The sequence below is a fragment of the Entelurus aequoreus genome, linkage group LG19 (genome assembly GCF_033978785.1).
Source record: "Entelurus aequoreus isolate RoL-2023_Sb linkage group LG19, RoL_Eaeq_v1.1, whole genome shotgun sequence".
Classification (NCBI taxonomy): Eukaryota; Metazoa; Chordata; class Actinopteri; order Syngnathiformes; family Syngnathidae; genus Entelurus; species Entelurus aequoreus.
In genome coordinates, this window is record NC_084749.1 from 46,610,632 (window position 1) to 46,633,901 (window position 23,270).

The following is a 23,270-nucleotide window of genomic DNA, read 5'->3' on the forward strand; positions in this document are numbered from 1 at the left end:
ATAAGAAAGCATATTTATTGCACAAATTGTGTATAATTATGATGATGGAATTGAAATGCAACATTAAAGGGGAATTGCACTTTTTCTGGAATTTGGCCTAATGTTGAGTTGAGTTTGAGTTTATTTCGAACATGCAAGCATACAACATGTTACATCACAATTTCCAGTTTCTTCTTTCAACATGTTTGAAAAGGAGTAGGAAGAAGCAGAGCTTATTTAATCCTACCCCTTTTCCTTTAAATAGCAGTTGCTAAAACTTCCTGTTCTCAATTTATTCACAATATACTCCATAAGTAATCACAATAAAGATAAAAAATAAAATAATAATACTCGGTAAGGTAAATTACATTTCATATAGTGAGATGAGTAAGATTATTTTGAAAATGAATGGATGGATGAGATAAATTCAGAATGCTTATCATGGTTCTTCTTCTTTGTAAACACTTTAAGTTTGAAGAGTTTCTTGAAGTGGACCAGATTAGTACATTGTTTGATTGCTTTGCTTAATCCATTCCATCATTTAATTCCACATACTGATATACTGAAGGTCTTATGTGTTGTACGCACGTACAAATGTTTTAAATTACATTTTTCTCTAAGATTATATTTCTCCTCCTTTTTTGAGAAGAATTGTTGTATATTCTTGGGTAGCAGGTTATAGTTTGCTTTGTGCATAATTTTAGCTGTTTGCAAATTCACTATGTCGTGGAATTTCAGTGTTTTTGATTCAATAAATAAGGGGTTTGTATTTCATAATGGTTGTGAACATAGAGAACTATGTTCACAACCATTATGAAAGAAATGACAACGGATGGATTTTTTTAATGCATTTTATAAATAAATATAAATAAATAAATAAATAATACAACTTAAATAAAAATCCGCTTATAACGCACCCAATCGGAGCGCCACTATTTCGCCCATAAAATCCCTGTTTCTTCGTGAGGGTTACGAGACATTCTTTACCTAAACGGAACTATATGAGCATCCCAGCAGTCGGTATCCTAATGACAGTAGACCTTGCAGAGTAAGTGATGTTTTATTATGTTTGTTGGCTCTCGTAAAGTCTGCAGTGAGTAATAATTAGTGATGAAGAAAAAAAATAGCAATCGCCATGATGCGTTTTTGAAATGAACGTAAATATTTTATGTTATTATGAATGTGCCTGTTACTACATAACAAATATACTTACATCAATAGAGGTGTTTGGATGTTTTTTAAGGGCTTTGTAGGCGGAATTGCGCGGCTCCCATAAGCTCCATTGTAAGCAGACTTTTAAAACGCATGTATTTAATATTTAGAATGCAAAACATTTTTAAATAAATAACATCCATCGTCATGTCTTTCATAATGATTGTGAACGATAGGCAAAATCTTAAAATAAAAGTGCAGTTACCCCTTTATATATACACAAAAAGGTTGGTACCTTTGCTTTCTGCAGTGGGGCCATGCGGCAGCAAAGCACAGCTGAACAGTTTTTACAAACTTCCATAAAGAGCTTCTCATGTTCCCTCAACGCTAAGGATAAACTGGCGCCATCCACAACCAATCCATGCTGTATGACATGGTCCTCTTTTATCCTGGATATCAATTTAGAAAAGTTGATTAAAAACTGTTCAAAACTATTATCACTAGTACAATAACCAGAATTTGAAGAAATAATATTTGAATGTTTTAAAAGAATAAAGACAGTTACCTTCTCGCCAGCCTACGGAGTTGCTCGGCACACTCATTGTCAGAACGTTGCTGAAGGAGCTCCAGGGTGTTCATGGTTCTGTGGAAGTGACCACAAGACAGACTGACGCTGACCGCAGTCTCATGTTTGTCGCCTGTCAGCACCCAAACTTTGATTCCTGCCAGACGCAGAGCCTCAATTGTCTCTTGAACTTTGTCTTGTAGCCTGAAAAAGGTGCAGAACATTGTAGTTAACATACCGTACCAACTTTATTTATGAAGTTCTTTAAAACAGTTGAAAACAAAATTGTCAGAATCATTGTATAGAAGTTATCACACAACTTCTGTTACATTGAGTTCAGGTCCCCTGCGAGAAGAAAAAAGCTGTCTTTCATCTTATCAAGTAAAAGGCTTGTAAAACTCCACTGTGTGCGATGGGATGCGACATGGACATGTCGGTTTCTTTGATCTATTGTCAGCCACAGGAAGATCTTGTCTTGACCCGAGATCTACAAAGCGGAGAGGAAGCAGGACCTGACACCGCCCCAGGCACATTCTTTGAACTGTTTATGACCGAGTGCAAAAGCTGTTTATGACCACCTCCCCTTAGGAGCAGCGGCGTAATGTAATGTAATGTAATCAGAAAATGCCCAAATAAAGGACGAGCACGTTGGGACTGCCTTCAGAGCGTGGTGGGAGACTGCATTAAGTTTCAGCCCAGACGTTTCTCCTCATGAGCTAAATTGAATCCTGTCTGTTTGATTTCTTTGCTCCTTGTCTTGTCTGATAGATGTCATCGGTGTTTGAACCTGACAAAAATGATGTGCATCGTCACTATATCATATTTAAGATGAATGGCTATCATATATAATTGCTTTTACTTTTAATTACAACAATAAATAGTCCACAGTAATTTGGATAAATTGCATGAATGGTGTCAATGGAACATGACAATGGAACCCAGACCATATGCTGCATAACCCTTGCAGTCCCCAAAGATGCACTGGCTATTGCAGGTACTGTGACCAAAATGGTGTGAGACTCTTAAGTTGTCCCTCAATGTATACAGTTGTGGTGGGCGGTTTAAACACACTCATCCTGAGCACGATTGTCATATTCATTTGAGGCTTCTAATGAATTGTTTAAAGTGTTCTTTTGATGATTATACCATGTATACAGTACTGCTTAAAAGTTTGGGTTCAATTGAATTTTTTTTTACTCCCTAAGAAAAACACATTTTAATGCAATTCACAAACATTTGTATCAATTTCACAATTACATTTAACCTCAATGTTTATTTACCGGTATATTTTTTTTTACATAGAGGCTTATTACCAGCAACTGTCATTCCTCTGCATCAATCTGCTGCTATGGCTGTTAATCCAAGTTAATCATTTTATTAGGCTATTTTATTATGAGTAAATCCTGGTGCAATCGTGTTGCACAGCTGAACACCATTGTATTATTGTGTTTAGCAGAAACTGGCTCTATCAAGGACAAAAAAATTGTGTGTAAGAAGATATGTAATTTTGATGGTGCGTGCAATAGAAAAAATCCCCCCCAAAAATGTGCAACCTAATTGTTGCTTTTAAAAATCACTTGAAGATGTACAATCTTTGCACAACATATTGTCCTGGTACTTTTAAAACAGTGGACACATGTTTTATAGAGAAAAGTAAATAGCAGTAGGCAACCAATTCTTCTCAGGGACAATACTTAAATTAAACATAAAAATGGATATGATTTTAGGTGTTCTGTGTGAAACTTATATAGCAGTATATATTTACTATTCACTGAAAATGACTTAACACAGAGACATTGTCAACACAGTATAATGTCATAAGTCATCACATATAATATAATGTTTATTGAGCACTTCAAGTTGTGAAGTAATAATAATAAGAGAATAATATTAATAATAATAGTTGTTAGTCTCCACAAAGATGACTGCGACTATAAAAACTTAGGTAACACCCTGAAATTGAGCTACAACATGATACAGTGCCTTTCAAATACAGGTTCCACTTGAATCAAGCCTGGCTGAGGTTACCCAAAGACGTTGGGTCGCTGAGCTCTGCCTCATATGCAGACAGAGTGTAAAGCAGGGGTCACCAACCTTTTTGAAACCAAGAGCTACTTCTTGGGTACTGATTAATGCGAAGGGCTACCAGTTTGATACACACTTAAATAAACTGCCAGAAATAGCCAATTTGCTCAATTTACCTTTAACTCTATTTTATTATTAATAATTAATGATATTTATCTTCTTGGAAACACTGATCATCTTAATGATTTCTCACATTAAATATATATAGAAACAGATAAATATCAATATGCAACACTTTATTTTTATATTTTCTCTAAGTGCACATTTTTCAAATTGAACATTTTCAAATGATCACTTCTAAGACAGTCTTGTGGAAATCACAATATCCCATTTTAACTAGCTAGCCACTAACATTTTTTTTAACAAATCATGAATTACTTTGCACCATGTTTGTACAAATAATAACTCATGTAAAATTTAAAAAAATTAAAAAAATAATTTATGGAACATCATTAGTAATTGTTCCTGATTAAGATTAATTTTAGAATTTTGATGACATGTTTTAAATACCGTAATTTCCGGACTATAAGCCGCTACTTTTTCCCCTCGTTCTGGTCCCTGCGGCTTATACAAGGGTGCGGCTTATTTACGGCCTGTTCTTCTCCGACACTGACGAAGAGGATTTGGGTGGTTTTAGTACGCAGGAGGAAGACGATGACACAATGATTAAAGACTGACTTTTCATATACCGGTAGGCTGGTTATTTTGATAACGTACAGGCGAGCACTTTGTATTACTTTGCAGCGTTGTATTATTTGTACTCTGCACGAATGCTGTTCGCCATGTCAAAGATGTGAAAGTTTGATTGAATGATTGAAATATTTATAGTTAATAAATGGGACGCTTTGCGTTCCCAAACAGTCATCTCTGTCCCGACGTAGCAGGAACCCCTATATACTACGCTAATTACACATCAAAACCCTGCGGCTTATAGTCGGGTGCGGCTTATATATGGAGCAATCTGTATTTTCCCCTAAATTTAGCAGGTGCGGCTTATAGTCAGGTGCGGCTTATAGTCCGGAAATTACGGTAGGTTAAAATCCAATCTGCACTTTGTTAGAATATATAACAAATTGGACCAAGCTATATTTCTAACAAATACAAATCATTATTTCTTCTAGATTTTCCAGAACAAAAATTTTAAAAGAAATTCAAAAGACTTTGAAATAAGATTTTAATTTGATTCTACAGATTTTCTAGATTTGCCAGAATTTAAAAAAAAAATTTTAATCATAAGTTTGAAGAAATATTTCACAAATATTCTTCGTCGAAAAAACAGAAGCTAAAATGAAGAATTAAATTACAATTTATTTATTATTCTTTAAAATAAAAAAAATTGTTTTACTTGAACATTGATTTAAATTGTCAGGAAAGAAGAGGAAGGAATTTAAAAGGTAAAAAGGTATATGTGTTTAAAAATCCTAAAATCATTTTTAAGGTTGTATTTTTTCTCTAAAATTGTCTTTCTGAAAGTTATAAGCAAAGTAAAAAAATAAATGAATTTATTTAAACAAGTGAAGACCAAGTCTTTAAAATATTTTCTTGGATTTTCAAATTCTATTTGAGTTTTGTCTCTCTTAGAATTAAAAATGTCGAGCAAAGCGAGACCAGCTTGCTAGTTGTGGGGAGGCGGGGCCGGCGGACCGACGGCGCCCGCTCCAAGATGGCGACGAGGAGGCGTGGACGAGCGAGCGGCAAGGCGGGGCGCGCTGGTAGCGACGCCGCAATCAGCATAAGGTGCGTGGAGCGCGCAGCTGTGGACAGTGCAATCACCCTCTCGGACCGTATAAAAGGGCGAGAGACGTGAACATCAAGGGAGGAGACGGAGAAAGACGGCGGACGGGAGGAAACCATCCCCTGCTGCCACGCAAACGACGGCGACGTGCTGCTGAAAAGCAGACGGCGGACGGGAGGAAACTATTCGTGAGTTCCCGGCAAGCAGACAAAAGCTGTCTTTAATCCTACCAAGCAGAAGGCTTGTAAAACTCCACTGTGTAGTATGGGAAGCAACATGAAGGCGTTCTGTTTCTTTGATGTATTGTAATCAACAGAAAGATATTGTCTTGACCCGAGATCTACAAAGCGAAGAGGAAGCAGGACCTGACTCCCCTACAGAGACCTTATCTTTGAAATGTTTTACGACCTTTTCTTTGAACTGTTCTGTAACCAAAGGCGATGGCTGTTTACGACCCGCGTACTTTAGAAACAGCTGTTGCCATGTAATTAGGGAAAGTCCAAATAAAAGAGGAGGTGTACAATCTTTCGTCAAGGGCGTGGGACGACACTGTGCAAGGGTACAGTGTCTACGAGTCTCTCCTCAATTGAGCCATATTTAATTATGTCTCTGTTTAATTCCTTGCTTCTTGTCTTGTTTAATAGATGTCATCAGTGTTTGAACCTGACAGCTACAGTTGAACGTGATGGAGTGGCCACGTATGTCAATTGACCCACACCCAATTAAGCACCTATGGGGTGTCCTTAGGATGAATGGCCAGGGGCGTAAGGTGTCTAACATCGACCAGTGGTGTTATCATGAAGAAGTGGAAGAGGATTCCATTAACGTCTGATCAGCTCTGGGGAATTACAACATGCCCAAAAGGAAAGCAGTGCTAAATAACAATGGTGCTCACACTTGGGCAACATTAGGACTTAGTGTTGTCAGCTATTTAAACAATGATGGTTATGTTGAGCTATTTTCATAGGACAGTAAATCCGTACTGCTATATACTGTAAGCTGCCCACTGACTATGCTAAGTCATATCAAAGTTGTATCTCTATAGTATTGTCTCATAAGAATATACACTATATTGCCAAAAGTATTTGGCCACCCATCCAAATGATCAGAATCAGGTGTCCTAATCACTTGGCCCGGCCACAGGTGTATAAAATCAAGCACTTAGACATGGAGACTGTTTTTAGAAACATTTGTGAAAGAATGGGTCGCTCTCAGTGATTCCCAGCGTGGAACTGTCATAGGATGCCACCTGTGCAACATATCTAGTGGTGAAATTTCCTCGCTTCTAAATATTCCAAAGTCAACTGTCGGCTTTATTATAAGAAAATGGAAGAGTTTGGGAACAACAGCAACTCAGCCACCAAGTGGTAGGCCACGTAAACTGACAGGGATGGGTCAGCGGCTGCTGTCAGTTGCTACAGAGTTCCAAACTTCATGTGAACTTCCAATTAGCCCACGTACAGTATGCAGAGAGCTTCATGGAATAGGTTTCCATGGCCGAGCAGTTGTATCTAAGCCATTCATCACAAAGTCCAATGCAAAGCGTGGGATGCAGTGGTGTAAAGCACGTCGCCGCTGGACTCTAGAGCAGTGGAGACGCCTTCTCTGGATTGATGAATCACACTTTTCCATCTGGAAATCTGATGTACGAGTCTGGGTTTGGAGGTTGCCAGTAGAACGGTACATTTCGGACTGCATTGTGCCAAGTGTGAAATTTGGTGGAGGAGGAATTATGGTGTGGGGTTGGTTTTCAGGAGTTGGGCTTGGCCCCTTAGTTCCAGTGAAAGGAACTTTGAATGCTCCAGGATACCAAAACATTTTGGACAATTCCATGCTCTCAACCTTGTGGGAACAGTTTGGAGCGGGCCCCTTCCTCTTCCAACATGACTGTGTACCAGTGCACAGAGCAAGGTCCATTAACAAAATGGATGACAGAGTCTACTGTGGATGAACTTGACTGGCCTGCACAGAGTCCTGACCTGAACCCAATAGAACACCTCTGAGATGAATTAGAACGGAGACCGAGAGTCAGGCCTTCTCGACCAACATCAGTGTGTGACCTCACCAATGCACTTTTGGAAGAATGGTGGAAAATTCCTATAAACACACTCCGCAACCTTGTGGACAGCCTTCCCAGAAGAGTTGAAGCTGTAATAGCTGCAAAAGGTGGACCGACGTCATATTGAACCCTATGGGTTAGGAATGGGATGGCACTTCAAGTTCATATGTGAGTCAAGGCAGATGGCCAAATACTTTTGGCAATATAGTGTATATCACAATAACTGTTGAAATGTCAAGTATAGTGTTGTGGAAAAAAACCCAGGAAATAAATATATTTTAAGAAATCCTTACTTGTCTTCCACCCCTGTTGCTCCCAGGAGATGCAGGTCTCGCTCAATGTAGCTGAAGGCCTCTTGCAGTCGCTCTTCCCTCTGCTGCAGTGCAGTGCGAGCACTGTTCAAATGCCTGTCCACTTCCATATACTCCTCTGGGCTGAAATGACGGCATGCTACCACGAGGGTCCGCAACCCTCTCTGCAGTGGGAGGAGAGGGGTGATGGGTTTAGACACAACAGCAACATTTGTGAAAAGATTACAACAATGGCAAGAACAAAACAAATAAAGGCATGGCAGCATGGGTGAGTACAAATGTCAGGGGGATGGTTAGGCAAAAATAAGAGGGGATAAAATAAAATAAAATGCAAAAAGAGTGACAGCTAATGTATCCATCCATCCAACCATCCATTTTCTACCACTTGTCCCTTTTGGGGTTGCGGGGGGTGCTGGAGCCTATCACAGCTGCATTCGGGCGGAAGGCGGGGTACACCCTGGACAAGTCGCCACCTCATCGCAGGACCAACACAGATAGACAGACAACATTCACACTCACATTCACACACTAGGGCCAATGTAGTGTTGCCAATCAACCTATCAACCAGGTGCATGTCTTTGTAGGTGGGAGGAAGCCGAAGTACCCTGAGGGAACCCACGCAGTCACGGGGAGAACATGCAAACTCCACACAGAGCCCGGGATTGAACTCAGGACCTTCGTATTGTGAGGCACGTGCACTAACCCCTGTACCACCGTGCTGCCTCTAAATGGTTCCATCAGAGCTATATATTTACTTTGGGTATTACTTTCTTATGCATTTTGGCCCAAACAATCTTGGAATGCTGAGGGGTTACTGGACATTTTTGCTCTGAAATACTGAAATTGACTTTCCCAAAGCTAGGGGTTCAAACTCCAGATTGATTAATTGATCCAAGCATTACTTCACAGACAAACGTGTTCAGACGCACTTCTTTATGGATGATTTAATCACTCAAGTGATTAAGAACTATGTCTGAAAATGTTTCTCTATAAATAAAATTAAATCAAATCAACTTTATAAAGCACGTTTAAAATTTACCACAGGGGTAGCCAAAGTGCTGTACAATGGGCAGGTTAAAAGATAATACGACAACCGAGCAAACACAACACAACACAAACAGAACACGATTAAAAATAAATAAATAAAATAAATAAAACATAAAAACAGGTTGACAGCAGGTGTATTATGGGGCGCCATTGCAGGATGGATATCACTCAGTGTTAAAAGCCATGGAATAAAAGTATGTTTTTAAGAGAGATTTAAAAACAGGAAGAGAGGAGGCTCGTCTAACACTAAGAGGTAGGTCGTTCCAGAGCTTGGGAGCAGCAGCGGCGAAAGCTCTGTCACCTCTAAGCTTCAGCCTTGTGTCTGGGACCGTCAGTAGCAGCTGATCGGCTGATCTTAGGGATCGGGTGGGGCAGTAAGGCTGAAGGAGGTCGGAGAGATATGTTGGCGGGAGATTGTTTAGACATTTAAAATCAAATAAAAGGAGTTTAAAATTGATTCGGTAACGCACAGGGAGCCAGTGAAGGGACGCTAATATAGGGGTGATGTGCTCACGTCTGCAGGTCTGTGTTATCAGACGAGCAGCAGAGTTCTGCACGACCTGCAGGCGGGCGAGGGAGGCCTGGCTAATGCCTACATACAGGGCATTGCAGTAGTCAAGACGAGTCGAGATAAAGTAGTGTACCTTGGAGGGCTCAAGCTATGCATACATGTAAAATAACAACAATACTCACACAATCCTTTTTAGACATAAACGTAATTGCTAGTTACAACACAACACATGGCACACTGACAAAGCTTAACCTAGTATTACTATAACAATCTACAAGGTTAATATAGGTTGCTTCTCTTTCATCCCCTCCATTTTTCTGCATTCTTTTGTATCTGTAGTTATTGTTACTTATATATGTATTGTTGCATTTGAACAACTGTATTGTTGATAATAGAGGTAAATTATTGGTATTGTTCATTATCAATAGTGATATTTCTATTGGTATTTGTATTTCTGTAGTGTAATAATGTTCATTGTCATTTTTGTATTATTATTTATCTCGCTAACTGCTTTTTTGCAATCACTTTTACCAACATGTTTGTACTTATCGTATTTGCTGATGTTGCTCTGTTGTTGTTATTGTTGTGTTTGCTGTTGTTGTTTTTGTCTCTCTGTCTTATCCCCCTCTTGTCCCCACAATTTCCCCCTCTGTCTTCCTTTTTTTGTCTTTCTATCCCCTCCTGCTCCGGCCCGGCTGCACCAAATGATAATATAAATACATTTAATAAAGTCAAATACAAATAAGGCAACAAGAGAAGTATCCTACACTTCTTTTTTTTTTAAAGTAAATTTGTACAGCCAATATGGGCATCAACTATATGATTTGCCTGAGAAGCTGGACAGGACAAAAAAAAATTTAAATAAAAAAATGTTTCAACACAACACATTACTCACCAAGGCAAACTCATCGACATGAAGTCTTGTCTTTTCTATTTCACCACTTGTGGTGAAAGGAAAAATGGACGACTCTGCTCCCTTAGTAAACAGCACTTGGCCACCTTGAGATTAAAACAAAATCAATACTACATTTTGAACAAATATACTATAATTATGTTACCACAAAAACTGACACTTGTTATAATCACATAATCACAATATCATTAGCTTTCAACATTTTCTTTAAAAAGGCAACAAACTATTGTTTATGATAATAATTTTAACAATATAAAAAGTAATGATACCAGAAGGGTTCTGCAGAATGACACTCATTCTCCTGCGATCTGCATCAAACTCCAACACGTGGAGCAGTTTGTACCTGCGAGTGCAAGTAAAAAGATGACTCATTTTCACCTGAGGACATTTCTGAACATGTCCTTGGTAGAGATGTCGATAAATGCTTTAAAATGTGAAATCGGAAATTATCGGTATCGGTTTCAAAAAGTAACATTTATGACTTTTTAAAACGCCGCTGTGTACAGAGCGCCAATAAACCTTAAAGGCACTGCCTTTGCGTGCCGGCCCAATCACATAATATCTACGGCTTTTCACACACATAAGTGAATGCAAGGCATACTTGGTCAACAGCCATACAGGTCACACTGAGGGTGGCCGTATAAACAACTTTAACACTGCTACAAATATGCGCCACACTGAACCCGCACCAAACAAGAATGACAAACACATTTCGGGAAAACATCCGCACCGTAACACAACATAAACACAACAGAACAAATAACCAGAACCCCTTGCACCACTAACTCTTCCGGGACGCTACAATATACACCCCCCGCTACTGCCTACCCCCCTCAACCTTCTCATACTCTCTCAGGGAGAGCATGTCCCAAATTCCAAGCTGCTGTTTTGAGGCATGTTAAAAAAAATAATGCACTTTGTGACTTCAATAATAAATATGGCAGTGCCATGTTGGCATTTTTTTCCATAACCTGAGTTGATTTATTTTGGAAAACCTTGTTACATTGTTTAACATCCAGCGGGGCATCACAACAAAATTAGGCATAATAATGTGTTAATTCCACGACTGTATATATCGGTATCGGTTGATATCGGAATCGGTAATTAAAAGTTGGACAATATCGGAATATCGGATATCGGCAAAAAAGCCATTATCGGACATCTCTAGTTCTGGGTAGTTCACTAGTGTTTAGTACAGCATGTATACCAGCAAGATAACAGCTGGCAAGTGTGTTTACATGACCACAGCTCATTCATTGTTGTAAAAAGGGCAGCTTTTGATCTACTCAAATATAGAATGACAGAAATGACCACTTTAACTAATATTCTGAAGGAAATTACACCCATTATTATTCATTAGAGATGTCTGATAATGGCTTTTTTGCCGATATCCGATATTCCAGTATTGTCCGACTCTTAATTACCGATTCCGATATCAACCGATATATGCAGTCGTGGAATTAACACATTATTGTGCCTAATTTTGTTGTGATGCCCCGCTGGATTCATTACTGACGAAGTGAGGTGGGCGGGGTTGGGGGGGTTGGGTGTATATTGTAGCGTCCCGTAAGAGTTAGTGGTGCAAGGGGTTCTGGGTATTTGTTCATGTTGTGTTACGGTGCGGATGTTCTCCCGAAATGTGTTTGTCATTCTTGTTTGGTGTGGGTTCACAGTGTGGCGCATATTTGTAACAGTGTTAAAGTTGTTTATACGGTCACCCTCAGTGTGACCAAGTATGCATTGCATTCACTTGTGTGTGTAAAAAGCCGTAGAGATTATGTGATTGGACCGGCACGCAAAGGCAGTGCCTTTAAGGTTTATTGGCGCTCTGTACTTCTCCCTACGTCCGTGTACCACTCCGTACAGCGGCATTTTAAAAAGTCATAAATTGTACTTTTTGAAACCGAAACCAATACCGATAATTTCCGATATTACATTTTAAAGCATTTATCGGCCGATAATATCGGCAGTCCGATATTAACGGACATCTCTATTATTCATGAATAATTCCACAACATTTTGGGACCAAAAAGATGCAAAATGCAAAGTGAAACAACGTACTTCTCTGGTTTGCCAAATGTTTTGATTTCCATTGTCTCACCACTGACACCAGTAAAGGCCACTCCAATTCTAAGGACACGAAAACGGACAATATCAACAGTTAGAATTTAGAGAGTCGTTACAGTTTAATCAAATACTCACACAGTCGTGTTTGAATAATGCTGACGGATCCATAATTCTCAAATGTGTTTGTGCCTCTGGAGAAGCTAATAAATCTTATTGCTAATCACACTGTTTACTGTTTTAAAGGCAAATAACCAACATGATTTATTTTTATGTTGACAACCGCAGAAGAAGTATTGCTGCCTCTGCCCTGAATCATCAATTCATTCATTTCGCATTTGCAGCAGACGGTCAGATAACTTAATAAAGTAGGTGCAATCTTTGGAGGTAATTACAACACTATATTTATTGTGCAGTAATACCAATCTTAATATTTTTAATGAACATTTTGTTACAGTGTAAAAATCATTACTTTCAACATACATTTGAAAAAAATGTGCCGAGCTGCACAAAGATTGCCTCAATTACAGAATAGGGGTATTTAACTAGATTGTTTTGAGGGGCCACAGTTCCAGAATACTAAGGACCGATGGGCCAGACTTCTCCTTTTACTATGAGTCTTACTTTATATTTTCCAAAGAACCAGTATCATTCACAGTTTAGGTCTGTTTATTTTGTCAAAAGGTACAGAATTGCTCTGATGTTGTTAAGGACATTCTACAAAAATGCTGGACAAAGATCATCTCTATGACAGCACTATGGTGTTTTTAAAGAATCAGTAACTTTAACTGAACTAGCAGGGCACCAGTTGAATAGACCAAGATGATGAGAAAGAGAGGACCTTAAATGGAACCTTTAGTAACACAAAAAGTATAATTAACAAAGTTGGACAAATGATTACTGACTGCATCTGAAGTTAAACTACCGCAATTCCTTAGTTACAAAAATCACATTAAGAAAAAAATTAGTGACTGCCAAAAAGAAGAGGACTTAAAGGTATACTCAGTTATGGAAAACCCAGTGTTCTATGTTTGCAAACCATTTTAAAATATCAATACAAGGATTTGCCAATGTGTTTACAGGGGTCCAAATTCCTCTATACAACAGGAGCACTCTCGTGTTTTGTGAATTTGCTGCAAAAATGTCTGTCTTCCAAGTTTTGAACAGAACTTGAAGGCTGGTCTGGTGTTACTCCCAGGCCGGATTTGGCCCTTGGGTCACCGGCAAAAAGGCCTGGTCTAAAACTTGCAGCCTTCCTAATTTTTCAGCTACAGTCTGTGCAAATTCGGTCTAAATTTCAAATCTAAAAAGTTGCTTGAAGCTTGAACATAAATTCACCTTAAAATAGAAGTGTGTTAGAATAATTGTATCTAAGTTATCACAAAACTTTGTGTTACATTGAGTTCCCGGCGAGAGGACAAAAGCTGTCTTTAATCCTACCAATCAAAAGGCTTGCAAAACTCCACTGTGTAGGGTGGGAAGCAACATGAAGGTGTTCTGTTTCTTTCATGTATTGTAATCAACAGAAAGATATTGTCTTTAGCCCAAGAACTACAAAGCGGAGAGGAAGCAGGGCCTGACTCCCCTCAAGGCGACCTTTTCTGTGAACTGTTTTACGACCTTTTCTGTGAACTCTTTTACGACCTTTTCTTTGAACTGTTCTGTAACCAAAGGCGATGGCTGTTTACGACCCACGTCCCTTAGAAACAGCTGTTGCCATGTAACCAGGGAAAGTCCAAATAAAAGAGGTGGCGTACAATCTTCCGCCAGAGCGTGGTGGAACTGTGCAAGGGTACAGTCCAGACGTTTCTCCTCAAATTGAGCCAAATTGAATTCTGTCTCTGCTTAATTCTTTGCTTCTTGTCTTTTTTAATAGATGTCATCAGTGTTTGAGCCTGACAAAGTGTCTGTTTTTTATTTATTTAAAAAAAAAAAGGACATAAGTGCACGCTTTGCCCCAATAATTACAAACTTAAATTGTCTTTTTAAATCACTTCAATTTAAACTTTACCTCTTCATTGCCTCAACTAACGCTTTTTCATCTGGCGAAGAAGCATAGTATTCCATTTCATTAGACGAAAACCCATTAACATGGGAGAATGGGTCTCCTGTCCCAGACAGGCAGTCTGGCTGGTCGTAGCTGATCTGAACTGTGTGACACAGTGAAACCGCTTTGAGAAATAACAATTCCTCTCCAACCTGAATGAAGAGGACGAGTGGGAAAAACAACAAGTTATATATATCAGCAGACATGATGAGAATTGTACAGTAATATTCACAATTTTGGACTAATACACCATTTTTTTTGAAGAGCCCCATAATGGAAATAGTCATCTGATGGTATGCACATTACCAAGTTAGGTGTAGAGCCATCTGGCGAATCTTCAGTCAGTCCCTCTGGCACCAGTTTGCCATTAACTTCCCGATATTTGTTTCCATTAATCGAACATTCCCGGAATTGCATTTCATTTTCTGTTAGTGTACCCGTCTTGTCGGTAAACACATACTCAACCTGTAAAAAAAACCCAAAAAACAGTGTGTTGTTTTAGAACAACCTTGAAGAGTTTAACAAGTTAACACGTTGCGCCCAAAAAATAGTTTGTGGTAATATATAGTCGTGGTCAAAAGTTTACATACACTTGTAAAGAACATGTCATGGCTGTCTTGAGTTTCCAATAATTTCTACAACTCTTATTTTTTTGTGATAGAGTGATTGGAACACCACAAAAAACATTCATGAAGTTTATGTCCATTTTTGTTTCATCTGACATCACATGGACAAAGATAAGACCTTCTGGAGGACAGCTGTGTGGTCAGCTAAAACAAAAATGTAGCTTTTTGGCCACAATACCCAGCAATATGTTTGGAGGAGAAAAGGTGTGGCCTTTAATCCCAGGAACACCACTCCTACCGTCAAGCATGGTGGTGGTAGTATTATGCTTTGGGCCTGTTTTGAGTGCCAATGGAACTGGTGCTTTACAGAGAGTAAATGGGACAATGAAAAAGGAGGATTACCTCCAAAATTCTTCAGGACAACCTAAAATCATCAGCCCGGAGGTTGAGTCTTGGGCACAGTTGGGTGTTCCAACAGGACAATGATCCCAAACACACGTCAGCAGTGGTAAAAGAAATGGCTAAATCAGGCTAGAATTAAAGATTTGGAATGGCCTTCCCAAAGTCCTGACTTAAACGTGTGGACAATGCTGAAGAAACAAGTCCATGTCAGAAAACCAACAAATTTAGCTGAACTGCACCAATTTTGTCAAGAGGAGTGGTCAAAAATTCAAGCAGAAGCTTGTGGATGGCTACCAAAAGCGCCTTATTGCAGTGAAACTTGCCAAGGGACATGTAAGCAAATATTAACATTGCTGTATGTATACTTTTGACCCAGCACATTTGCTCACATTTTCAGTAGACCCATAATAAATTCATAAAGGAACCAAACTTCATGAATGTTTTTTGTGACCAACAAGTATGTGCACCAATCACTCTATCACAAAGAGTTAAGAGTTGTAGAAATGATTGGAAACTCAAGACAGCCATGACATTATGTTCTTTACAAGTGTATGTAAACTTTTGACCACGACTGTATTTTTACCCTTTTTTCCTCTGTTTCATACCTGGCCAAGTTCCTCATTGAGGTCTGAGGTGTTGACTTGAGCTTTCTGGTCACTCTCCTCATGGTACAGGTCCATATCCCAGCCTATGAAAAAGGAGCCAAGGAACTTCTGCATCTCCACAGTAACATAGAGTGAGATGGGGATGATAAAATTGTACAGGACCAGGAATGCCAAGAAGTCGGAGATGAATTTCAAGATCTGCAGGAGGTAAACGAGGACAACTTTTATTTCATTATGGAGGATGAATGAGTTAGTGGGTATACAAAAAAAAACCAAACCTTATGTATGTTAAGAGATTAGAATGTTTAACAGTAAGTACACATCTGACTTTCAGCAAAGAAGAAATATAAATAATGATTAAATTGAATACATATGCCAGAATCCAACCCATATACAGTTTTAGAGAGTTCAATAAAAAAATTAAGAATGCGGTATTATCTAATTACATAATTAACAATGTGGTATCTGAGCAGAGGATGTCGTCGAGGCTCGTGCAGCCCTTTGAAACATTTGTGATTAAGTTAAGCTAAAGTACCAATGATAGTCACACACACACACTAGGTGTGGTGAAATTTGCCCTCTGCATTTGACCCATCCCCTTGTTCACCCCCTGGGAGGTGAGGGGAGCAGTGAGCAGCAGCGGTGCCGCGCCCGGGAATAATTTTGGGTGATTTAACCCCCAATTCCAACCCTTGTTGCTGAGTGCCAAGCAGGGAGGTAATGGCTCCCATTTTTATAGTCTTTGGTATTACTCGGCCGGGGTTTGAACTCACAACCTACCGATCTCAGGGCGGACACTCTAACCACTATGCCACTGAGTAGGTTATAAGGACTATAAAAGTAAACTTTAATTGACTAATTGATTGATAATTAGTAGTCAGATTAATCACACTTTGGAATTTTGATTAATCATGTTTAATCAACAGGTTATTACTTGCTTGCATAATTCAAATTAACTTACAAAAGAGCCCACAATTTAGACACACATAAAATGTTATTGTAAGAATGTCATACAGGAACATTATTTAAATGTTTTACTTGAATGCCTGTCATTTATTTGATTAAAACTTGCTAACAGTTGTATCTAAATTACCGTCGGGGTGTATTTTGAAGTTAAATTTGTCAGTGAGCACATTAGTCTGAGTGTCCTGACTAGGGTTGTAAAATTCCAGGAATATTCAAAGTTGGAAACTTTCCATGGGAATTAATGGGAAATTAATGGGAATAAACATTGAATGCAACATGCTAGATCTTGCAGCATGATTATTAGCTAAAACAACCTGATTTAATGCAAATTCAGTTGAATTTCAACCCTGTACTGTGCATTCCTCCATCACATGCACAGATAATTCCCAGCATGCTACACACTACAGCAGGGCTATTGAGGCCACACTAGTATTTGAGCCCAAGGACTTCATCCAGTCAGGTAAGTGTTGATGATATTACTGGGGTAAATATATTTGATCTATGGTATTTAAGTGTAATAGAGGTGTAATTGCTTGTTACTGTATGACTGTAGACTACTCCAGCAGACTTCCACTCAAGCTAGCTAGCTGTTCCTGTACTTGTTAAATGATTTTGGGGCCAATATCTCTAGCTAGCTAGGTTTATGTACCACCACAGTCTCATAATGAAGCGAAAATATTTCTCCGTTAGCCGTGATGCTAATTTTCCTCTGTTAATTCCTATTCATTTATGCTAACAACGTTAGCTATCCGAATTGACCTTTTTTGTGATGTGTAAAGTTCAACTAGCAAATACTAAATCAAAAGGTGTAGTTTCCTCTGCCTTCTGTTCTGCTAGCCATTCTGTTGTCATACAAGAATGTAGGTTATAGTTTGATTTAGCATGCTGATTGACTGTTCATTTATTCATCTGGCCTATTTCTATTCATTTGTCCATCAGTCAAATATTTTTAAAGACTACTCCAATTGTTTAGCTGACTATTTATATCTGTGTGTGGCATTGCATTAGTGTTTTACAAAAATAAATAAATACAAACAGAATAATGCCACGTATGATGTGTGGAGACATTTCACCCCAACCAATGTAGGCAGAAAGGCTGTGTACATTTGCAAATACTGTGCAAAGAGCTACGTCAAAGATGCAGCAGCATATAGACAAGTGCCCAATAATATATCATTATTGTAATTCCCCATTCATTCCCATTAAATCCCATGGACGGTGTCCAACTTTAAATAATAAAAAAATGGTCAATATTTCCAAACTTCCCGAGCTTAACTTCCCGTGGTAAATTTCCGCAATTTACCGGAACTATGCACTGAACTGATCACTGCCTATATGACAACTCGCGAGGCCTTTCAGGTAAACATCCACAGGTAAGGTAAAGGCGCATTTACGCTCAAAATAAATTGTGTGATTAATCTGCACATATACATGATTAATGTGATCCTTTTTTTGGATTAATCACATGAGTTAACTTGTTATTTTTGACAACCCTAATAATTATTAGTAATGGGTTTTTTTTGCTGGAAAATAGAGTTGGGGCCATTGACTGAACATGCAGCTGCTGTTATTGTTGCTTTTATTCCTTTTTGTCTGAATGCAAGGGAAAAGTAATGTAGCTGGTATTATCATCCCAATATGTTAGTCAATAGGTGGATAGCTTTAATGAGATGGTAATTTTTGTGCATGCAAAAGTCTTATCATAAAACTAAAACCTTTTTGAAGGGAAAATAAAAGTGGAAAGTTACAGTTCCTTAGATGTAAAAGGAGAGGACAGTGCTTTTTCAGTCCCGTCTCTATTTCATATTTGGAGCTGATTGCCTGCACCTCTAAAAAAACAGCCAACTAACCGGGCTGCTGTTTTTCTCCTGTTCTGTCTTTTGGTTGTAGAACGGCTCGTCCCATTTATCCTCCGCCTGCCAGGCATACTTCAGAATGGTGCTGAGGATGGCTTCGAACAGCAGGATGCACAAGTAGATGATGAGGAAAGTATTCATAGACCTGATACGGTGGGGGAAAAAAGGCAGTGCACAATGGATACATTTAAACATAGCCATATTTACTTATGTTGGTTTGAAAATGTCAATGCTCACTTCTCTACTGCAGAGCGTTTCTGAGACTTGCACTTATAGTTGAGGGCCATTTTGGACTCCATTCCTGTATAAACTGCAACACCTAAAACACACAGAAGACTAACTGACTGCACTGCATGAAACTTTGTGACATTGGCAAGTGAACATTTGATCATTTAAGCATTGAAGAAATAAAGACACAAAGATCAATGAGATTTACAGTTTACTAGGCTTTACTATAAGACAAAATCAGTACCTCTTGTCAGTTACAGTTGGGGAAATAAGTACAGCATGCTACAAAGACTTAGCCAGTCCAGAATGTTTTTGTATGTTTAACCGTGAGAAACAGAATGTCAATAATAAATCCAGAAAAAATCAATAAAGAAAGATTATACATCAGGGCAAGTAAGAGCCGTTAGAATTTTAAATTCGGCCCACCGTACGTTTTTTTTAACATCTAAATAGTAACCGCCAATATGATGGGCAGTGTCTAGAGATGTCCGATAATGGCTTTTTTGCCAATATCCGATATTACGATATTGTCCAACTCTTAATTACCGATTCCGATATCAACCGATACTGATATATAGAGTCGTGGAATTAACACATTATTATGCCTAATTTTGTTGTGATGCCCCGCTTGAAGCATTAAACAATGTAACAAGGTTTTCCAAAATAAATCAACTGAAGTTATGGAAAAAAATGCCAACATGGCACTGCCATATTTATTATTGAAGTCACAAAGTGCATTATTTTTTTTAACATGCCTTAAAACAGCAGCTTGGAATTTGGGACATGCATGAAGAGGTTGAGGTGGGCGGGGTTGGGGGGGATATTGTAGCGTCCCGGAAGAGTTAGTGCTGCAAGGGGTTCTGGGTATTTGTTATGTTGTGTTTATGTTGTGTTACGGTGCGGATGTTCTCCCGAAATGTGTTTGTCATTCTTGTTTGGTGTGGGTTCACAGTGTGGCGCATATTTGTAACAGTGTTAAAGTTGTTTATATGGTCACCCTCAGTGTGACCTGTATGGCTGTTGACCAAGTATGCCTTGCATTCACTTGTGTGTGTGAAAAGCCGTAGATATTATGTGACTGGGCCGGCACGCAAAAGCATTGCCTTTAAGGTTTATTGGCGCTCTGTACTTCTCCCTACGTCTGTTTACTACTCCGTACAGCAGCGTTTTAAAAAGTCATACATTTTACTTTTTGAAACAGATACCGATAATTTCCGATACCACATTTTAGAGCATTTATCAGCCGATAATATCGGCAGTCCTATATTATCGGACATCTATAATCAAAATAGTAACCGCCAATATGATGGGCAGTGAGTGTCCTTTACAATTTTCTGGAAGTTTTGAACTGCAGAAAGAATTCAAATGGCTGGAATCTGCGCTTTTAAGTGACACACGGGTTATTATGGAAATCTACGTCACAGCAGCTCCAGGCAGATGAGGCACGAAGCAGAGTGGTCGAGGTTTACAGAGCAGCCAGCCTGAAACGTGGGTGTCAGGGGCAGACACAGAAGCAGATTTTTACAACAAAGTTTTGCTAAAAAGGGATATTATATTAGATTGTGGGTGTATTTTTACCCTTTGCTTTCATATTTCACCATGTTTGTGACATTTTTGTTGCGTTTTGCTTGATTGTAAAAGATGTTAATTGAGGAGGTGGTCTGAGAAGTAAAAGAGGAGCGACGTTCATATGTTCTTAATATTCAGTGTTATATCGGTCATAGTTTATATTGTAAATGTTGGTGTTTTATTCAGCTAAAAAAAAATTCCATTCCATTTTTTTGAGGTGGTCTGTTATCAAACTTTTAGCATTAGCATTCTATCCGACATTAATTATATATATACACAGGTGTATATATATATATATATATATATATATATACCGTATTTTCCGCACCATAAGCCGCACCTAAAAACCACAATTATTCTCAAAAGCTGACAGTGCGGCTAATAACCCGGTGCGCCTTATATATGGATTAATATTAATATTTATTTTCATAAAGTTTAGGTCTGGCAACTACGGTAAACCGCCGCCATCTTTTTTCCCCGTAGAAGAGGAAGCGCTTCTTCTTCTACGGTAAGCAACCGCCCCCATAAAAGAGGAAGCGCTTCTTCTTCTACTGTAAGCAACCGCCAAGGTGAGTACCCGCCCCCGTAGTAGAAGAAGCGCGCGGATATTATGTTTCATTTCATTTGTGTGTTTCTGTAAAGACCACAAAATGGCTCCTACTAAGAGACACGCGTACAAGGTTCCACTGACGTTTGATATTCATGTGAACCGCACTGTGGATACAACGGGAGCACGTACGGTGAATATTCGCACCACAGGGAATGAGAAGTCGTCCTTCACTGTGGTTCTAGCTTGCCATGCTAACGGCCAGAAACTTCCACCCACGGTGATATTCAAAAGGAAGACCTTGACAAAAGAGAACTTTCCAGCCGGCGTCATCATAAAAGCTAACTCGAAGGGATGAATGGATGAAGAAAAAATGAGCGAAGAGACCGGGTGACTTTTTTCACGCAGCTCCGTCCCAGTTGATCTACGAGTCCATGCGCGTCCACATCACAGATGGTGTCAAAAAACAAGTGAAGCACACCGAAGAAGAATAATTGGAGGGATTTGTGGATGAGTAATAACTTCAGAAAGTGAGCTTTAAATGTTTATTTTGTGTGTTGTGTGACATTAACGTATGAGCAACGTTGAGTTATTGATGTTGCTATTGCTCTGCACTATTTTGAGTGTTACTATTTTTGTGATTGCAATTTTGCACATTACATTTTGGGAGTGAACAGAGTTGTTAGAACGCTGGTTTGTAATATATTATTAAAGTTTGACTGACCTATCTGACTCTTCTTTTGACATTCCCTTTAGCGTAGCGTAGGTGCGGCTAAAAACACGGGGCGGCTAATAGGTAAACAAAGTTTTGAAATATGCCATTCATTGAAGGTGCGGCTTACGGTGCGGAAAATACGGTATGTATATATATATATATATATATATATATATATATATATATATATATATATATATATATATATATATATATATATATATATACACAGTATATGTGGAAGTCGCTTTCTAGCGGTCCGACTGACAGACACTTCACAGGATCCAAGCTTGCAGGTTTTAACAAAGTTTTAATTCTCATATGTTTTATCAACTGATTCCTTCTCACAGAACGTGACTTTTCAGCCACGTCCGTACCTCTCTCCCCCTCTGCTCCCGGCCGCTTACTGTTAAAGACAACAGATGATTAGATTAACACATACCACCTGTGAAATCTAATCACCTGCCAGCTGTGTCTTGCCGTCAGCACATGCCACGCCCCCGTCTGATGGTGCTCTGTCTTCAGCACCATGGACAGAGGCGGTGACCTTTGCTCCTGCAGGCGCGCTGATCACACTCTCCGCCCACAATATATATATATATATATATATATATGTATTTGATTGAGGAAAGTAAGTATTTTTTCACCAATCAACAAGAACTATACCAGACAAGCTCTGCATCTCCATTAAATATCTTATTGTGAGATAAGGATGATTGTGAAAAAAGGTAAGGAATCTGTCCGTAACTATACAAATGGAACTAATTTCTTATTTTAATAATTTATTTTCAATTTTTTTTTCGTTCTCCCCTTGTTGAAATAAAGCTAACAAAATAAAATTCCAAATATTTCATGTCTATATAGGGGGAAAACTTACAAAACATTAGCAGTGTTTCCCACACATTCATTTATTTGTGGCGGCCCGCCACGAAAGAATTACGTCCGCCAAGACTCGGATTTTCTTAATTTTTATTTTCGGGATTTGAATGCATTTATTTTGAAAGGACAGCTGGAGAGAGACGGGGGAGGGGGGAGAGAGGGTGAGAGGGGGGATTGACGCGGAGCAAAGCGACTGTCAGGTGGGATCAAACTGGGTCGCCGCAGCGGGTGCTCTACCAGGTGAGATAGGTTATAGCTGCATCGCTCGCGGCTCGTCATATATTTAACGTTAATCCGCGATTTCACCGAGCGTTTCACTGACGGTGAGCAGCCTGACGATGCTTCATTAACACCGCCGCTCGCTATTTGACTCGGGGGCCGAGGCAGACGCACGCAGTAACAGTCACCTGTTACCATACCGACGAGCTAACGTGTCCAGGTTATAACCCTGTTGTCAATAAACACACGT

General features: G+C 39.1%; 1 protein-coding gene across 6 annotated transcripts in view; it reads right to left on the reverse strand.

Annotated features, from left to right (window-relative positions):
• Nucleotides 1-23,270, reverse strand: part of atp11b (ATPase phospholipid transporting 11B) — a 114,744-nt gene that overhangs the window by 48,329 nt on the left and 43,145 nt on the right. For all 6 annotated transcript variants that reach the window (XR_009822064.1, XR_009822063.1, XR_009822065.1 and 3 more), the window contains exons 10-20: nt 19,101-19,182; nt 18,858-19,008; nt 16,042-16,239; nt 14,775-14,933; nt 14,433-14,620; nt 12,419-12,487; nt 10,627-10,700; nt 10,340-10,443; nt 7,869-8,050; nt 1,697-1,900; nt 1,427-1,580 (exon numbers count right to left, since the gene is read on the reverse strand). Coding sequence is in view for 3 of the 6 variants with exons in the window: in XM_062028601.1 (XP_061884585.1) it covers nt 1,427-1,580; nt 1,697-1,900; nt 7,869-8,050; nt 10,340-10,443; nt 10,627-10,700; nt 12,419-12,487; nt 14,433-14,620; nt 14,775-14,933; nt 16,042-16,239; nt 18,858-19,008; nt 19,101-19,182 (1,565 nt within the window). In the remaining 3 variants the exon portion in view is untranslated. The remainder of the gene's footprint in view (nt 1-1,426; nt 1,581-1,696; nt 1,901-7,868; nt 8,051-10,339; nt 10,444-10,626; nt 10,701-12,418; nt 12,488-14,432; nt 14,621-14,774; nt 14,934-16,041; nt 16,240-18,857; nt 19,009-19,100; nt 19,183-23,270) is intronic.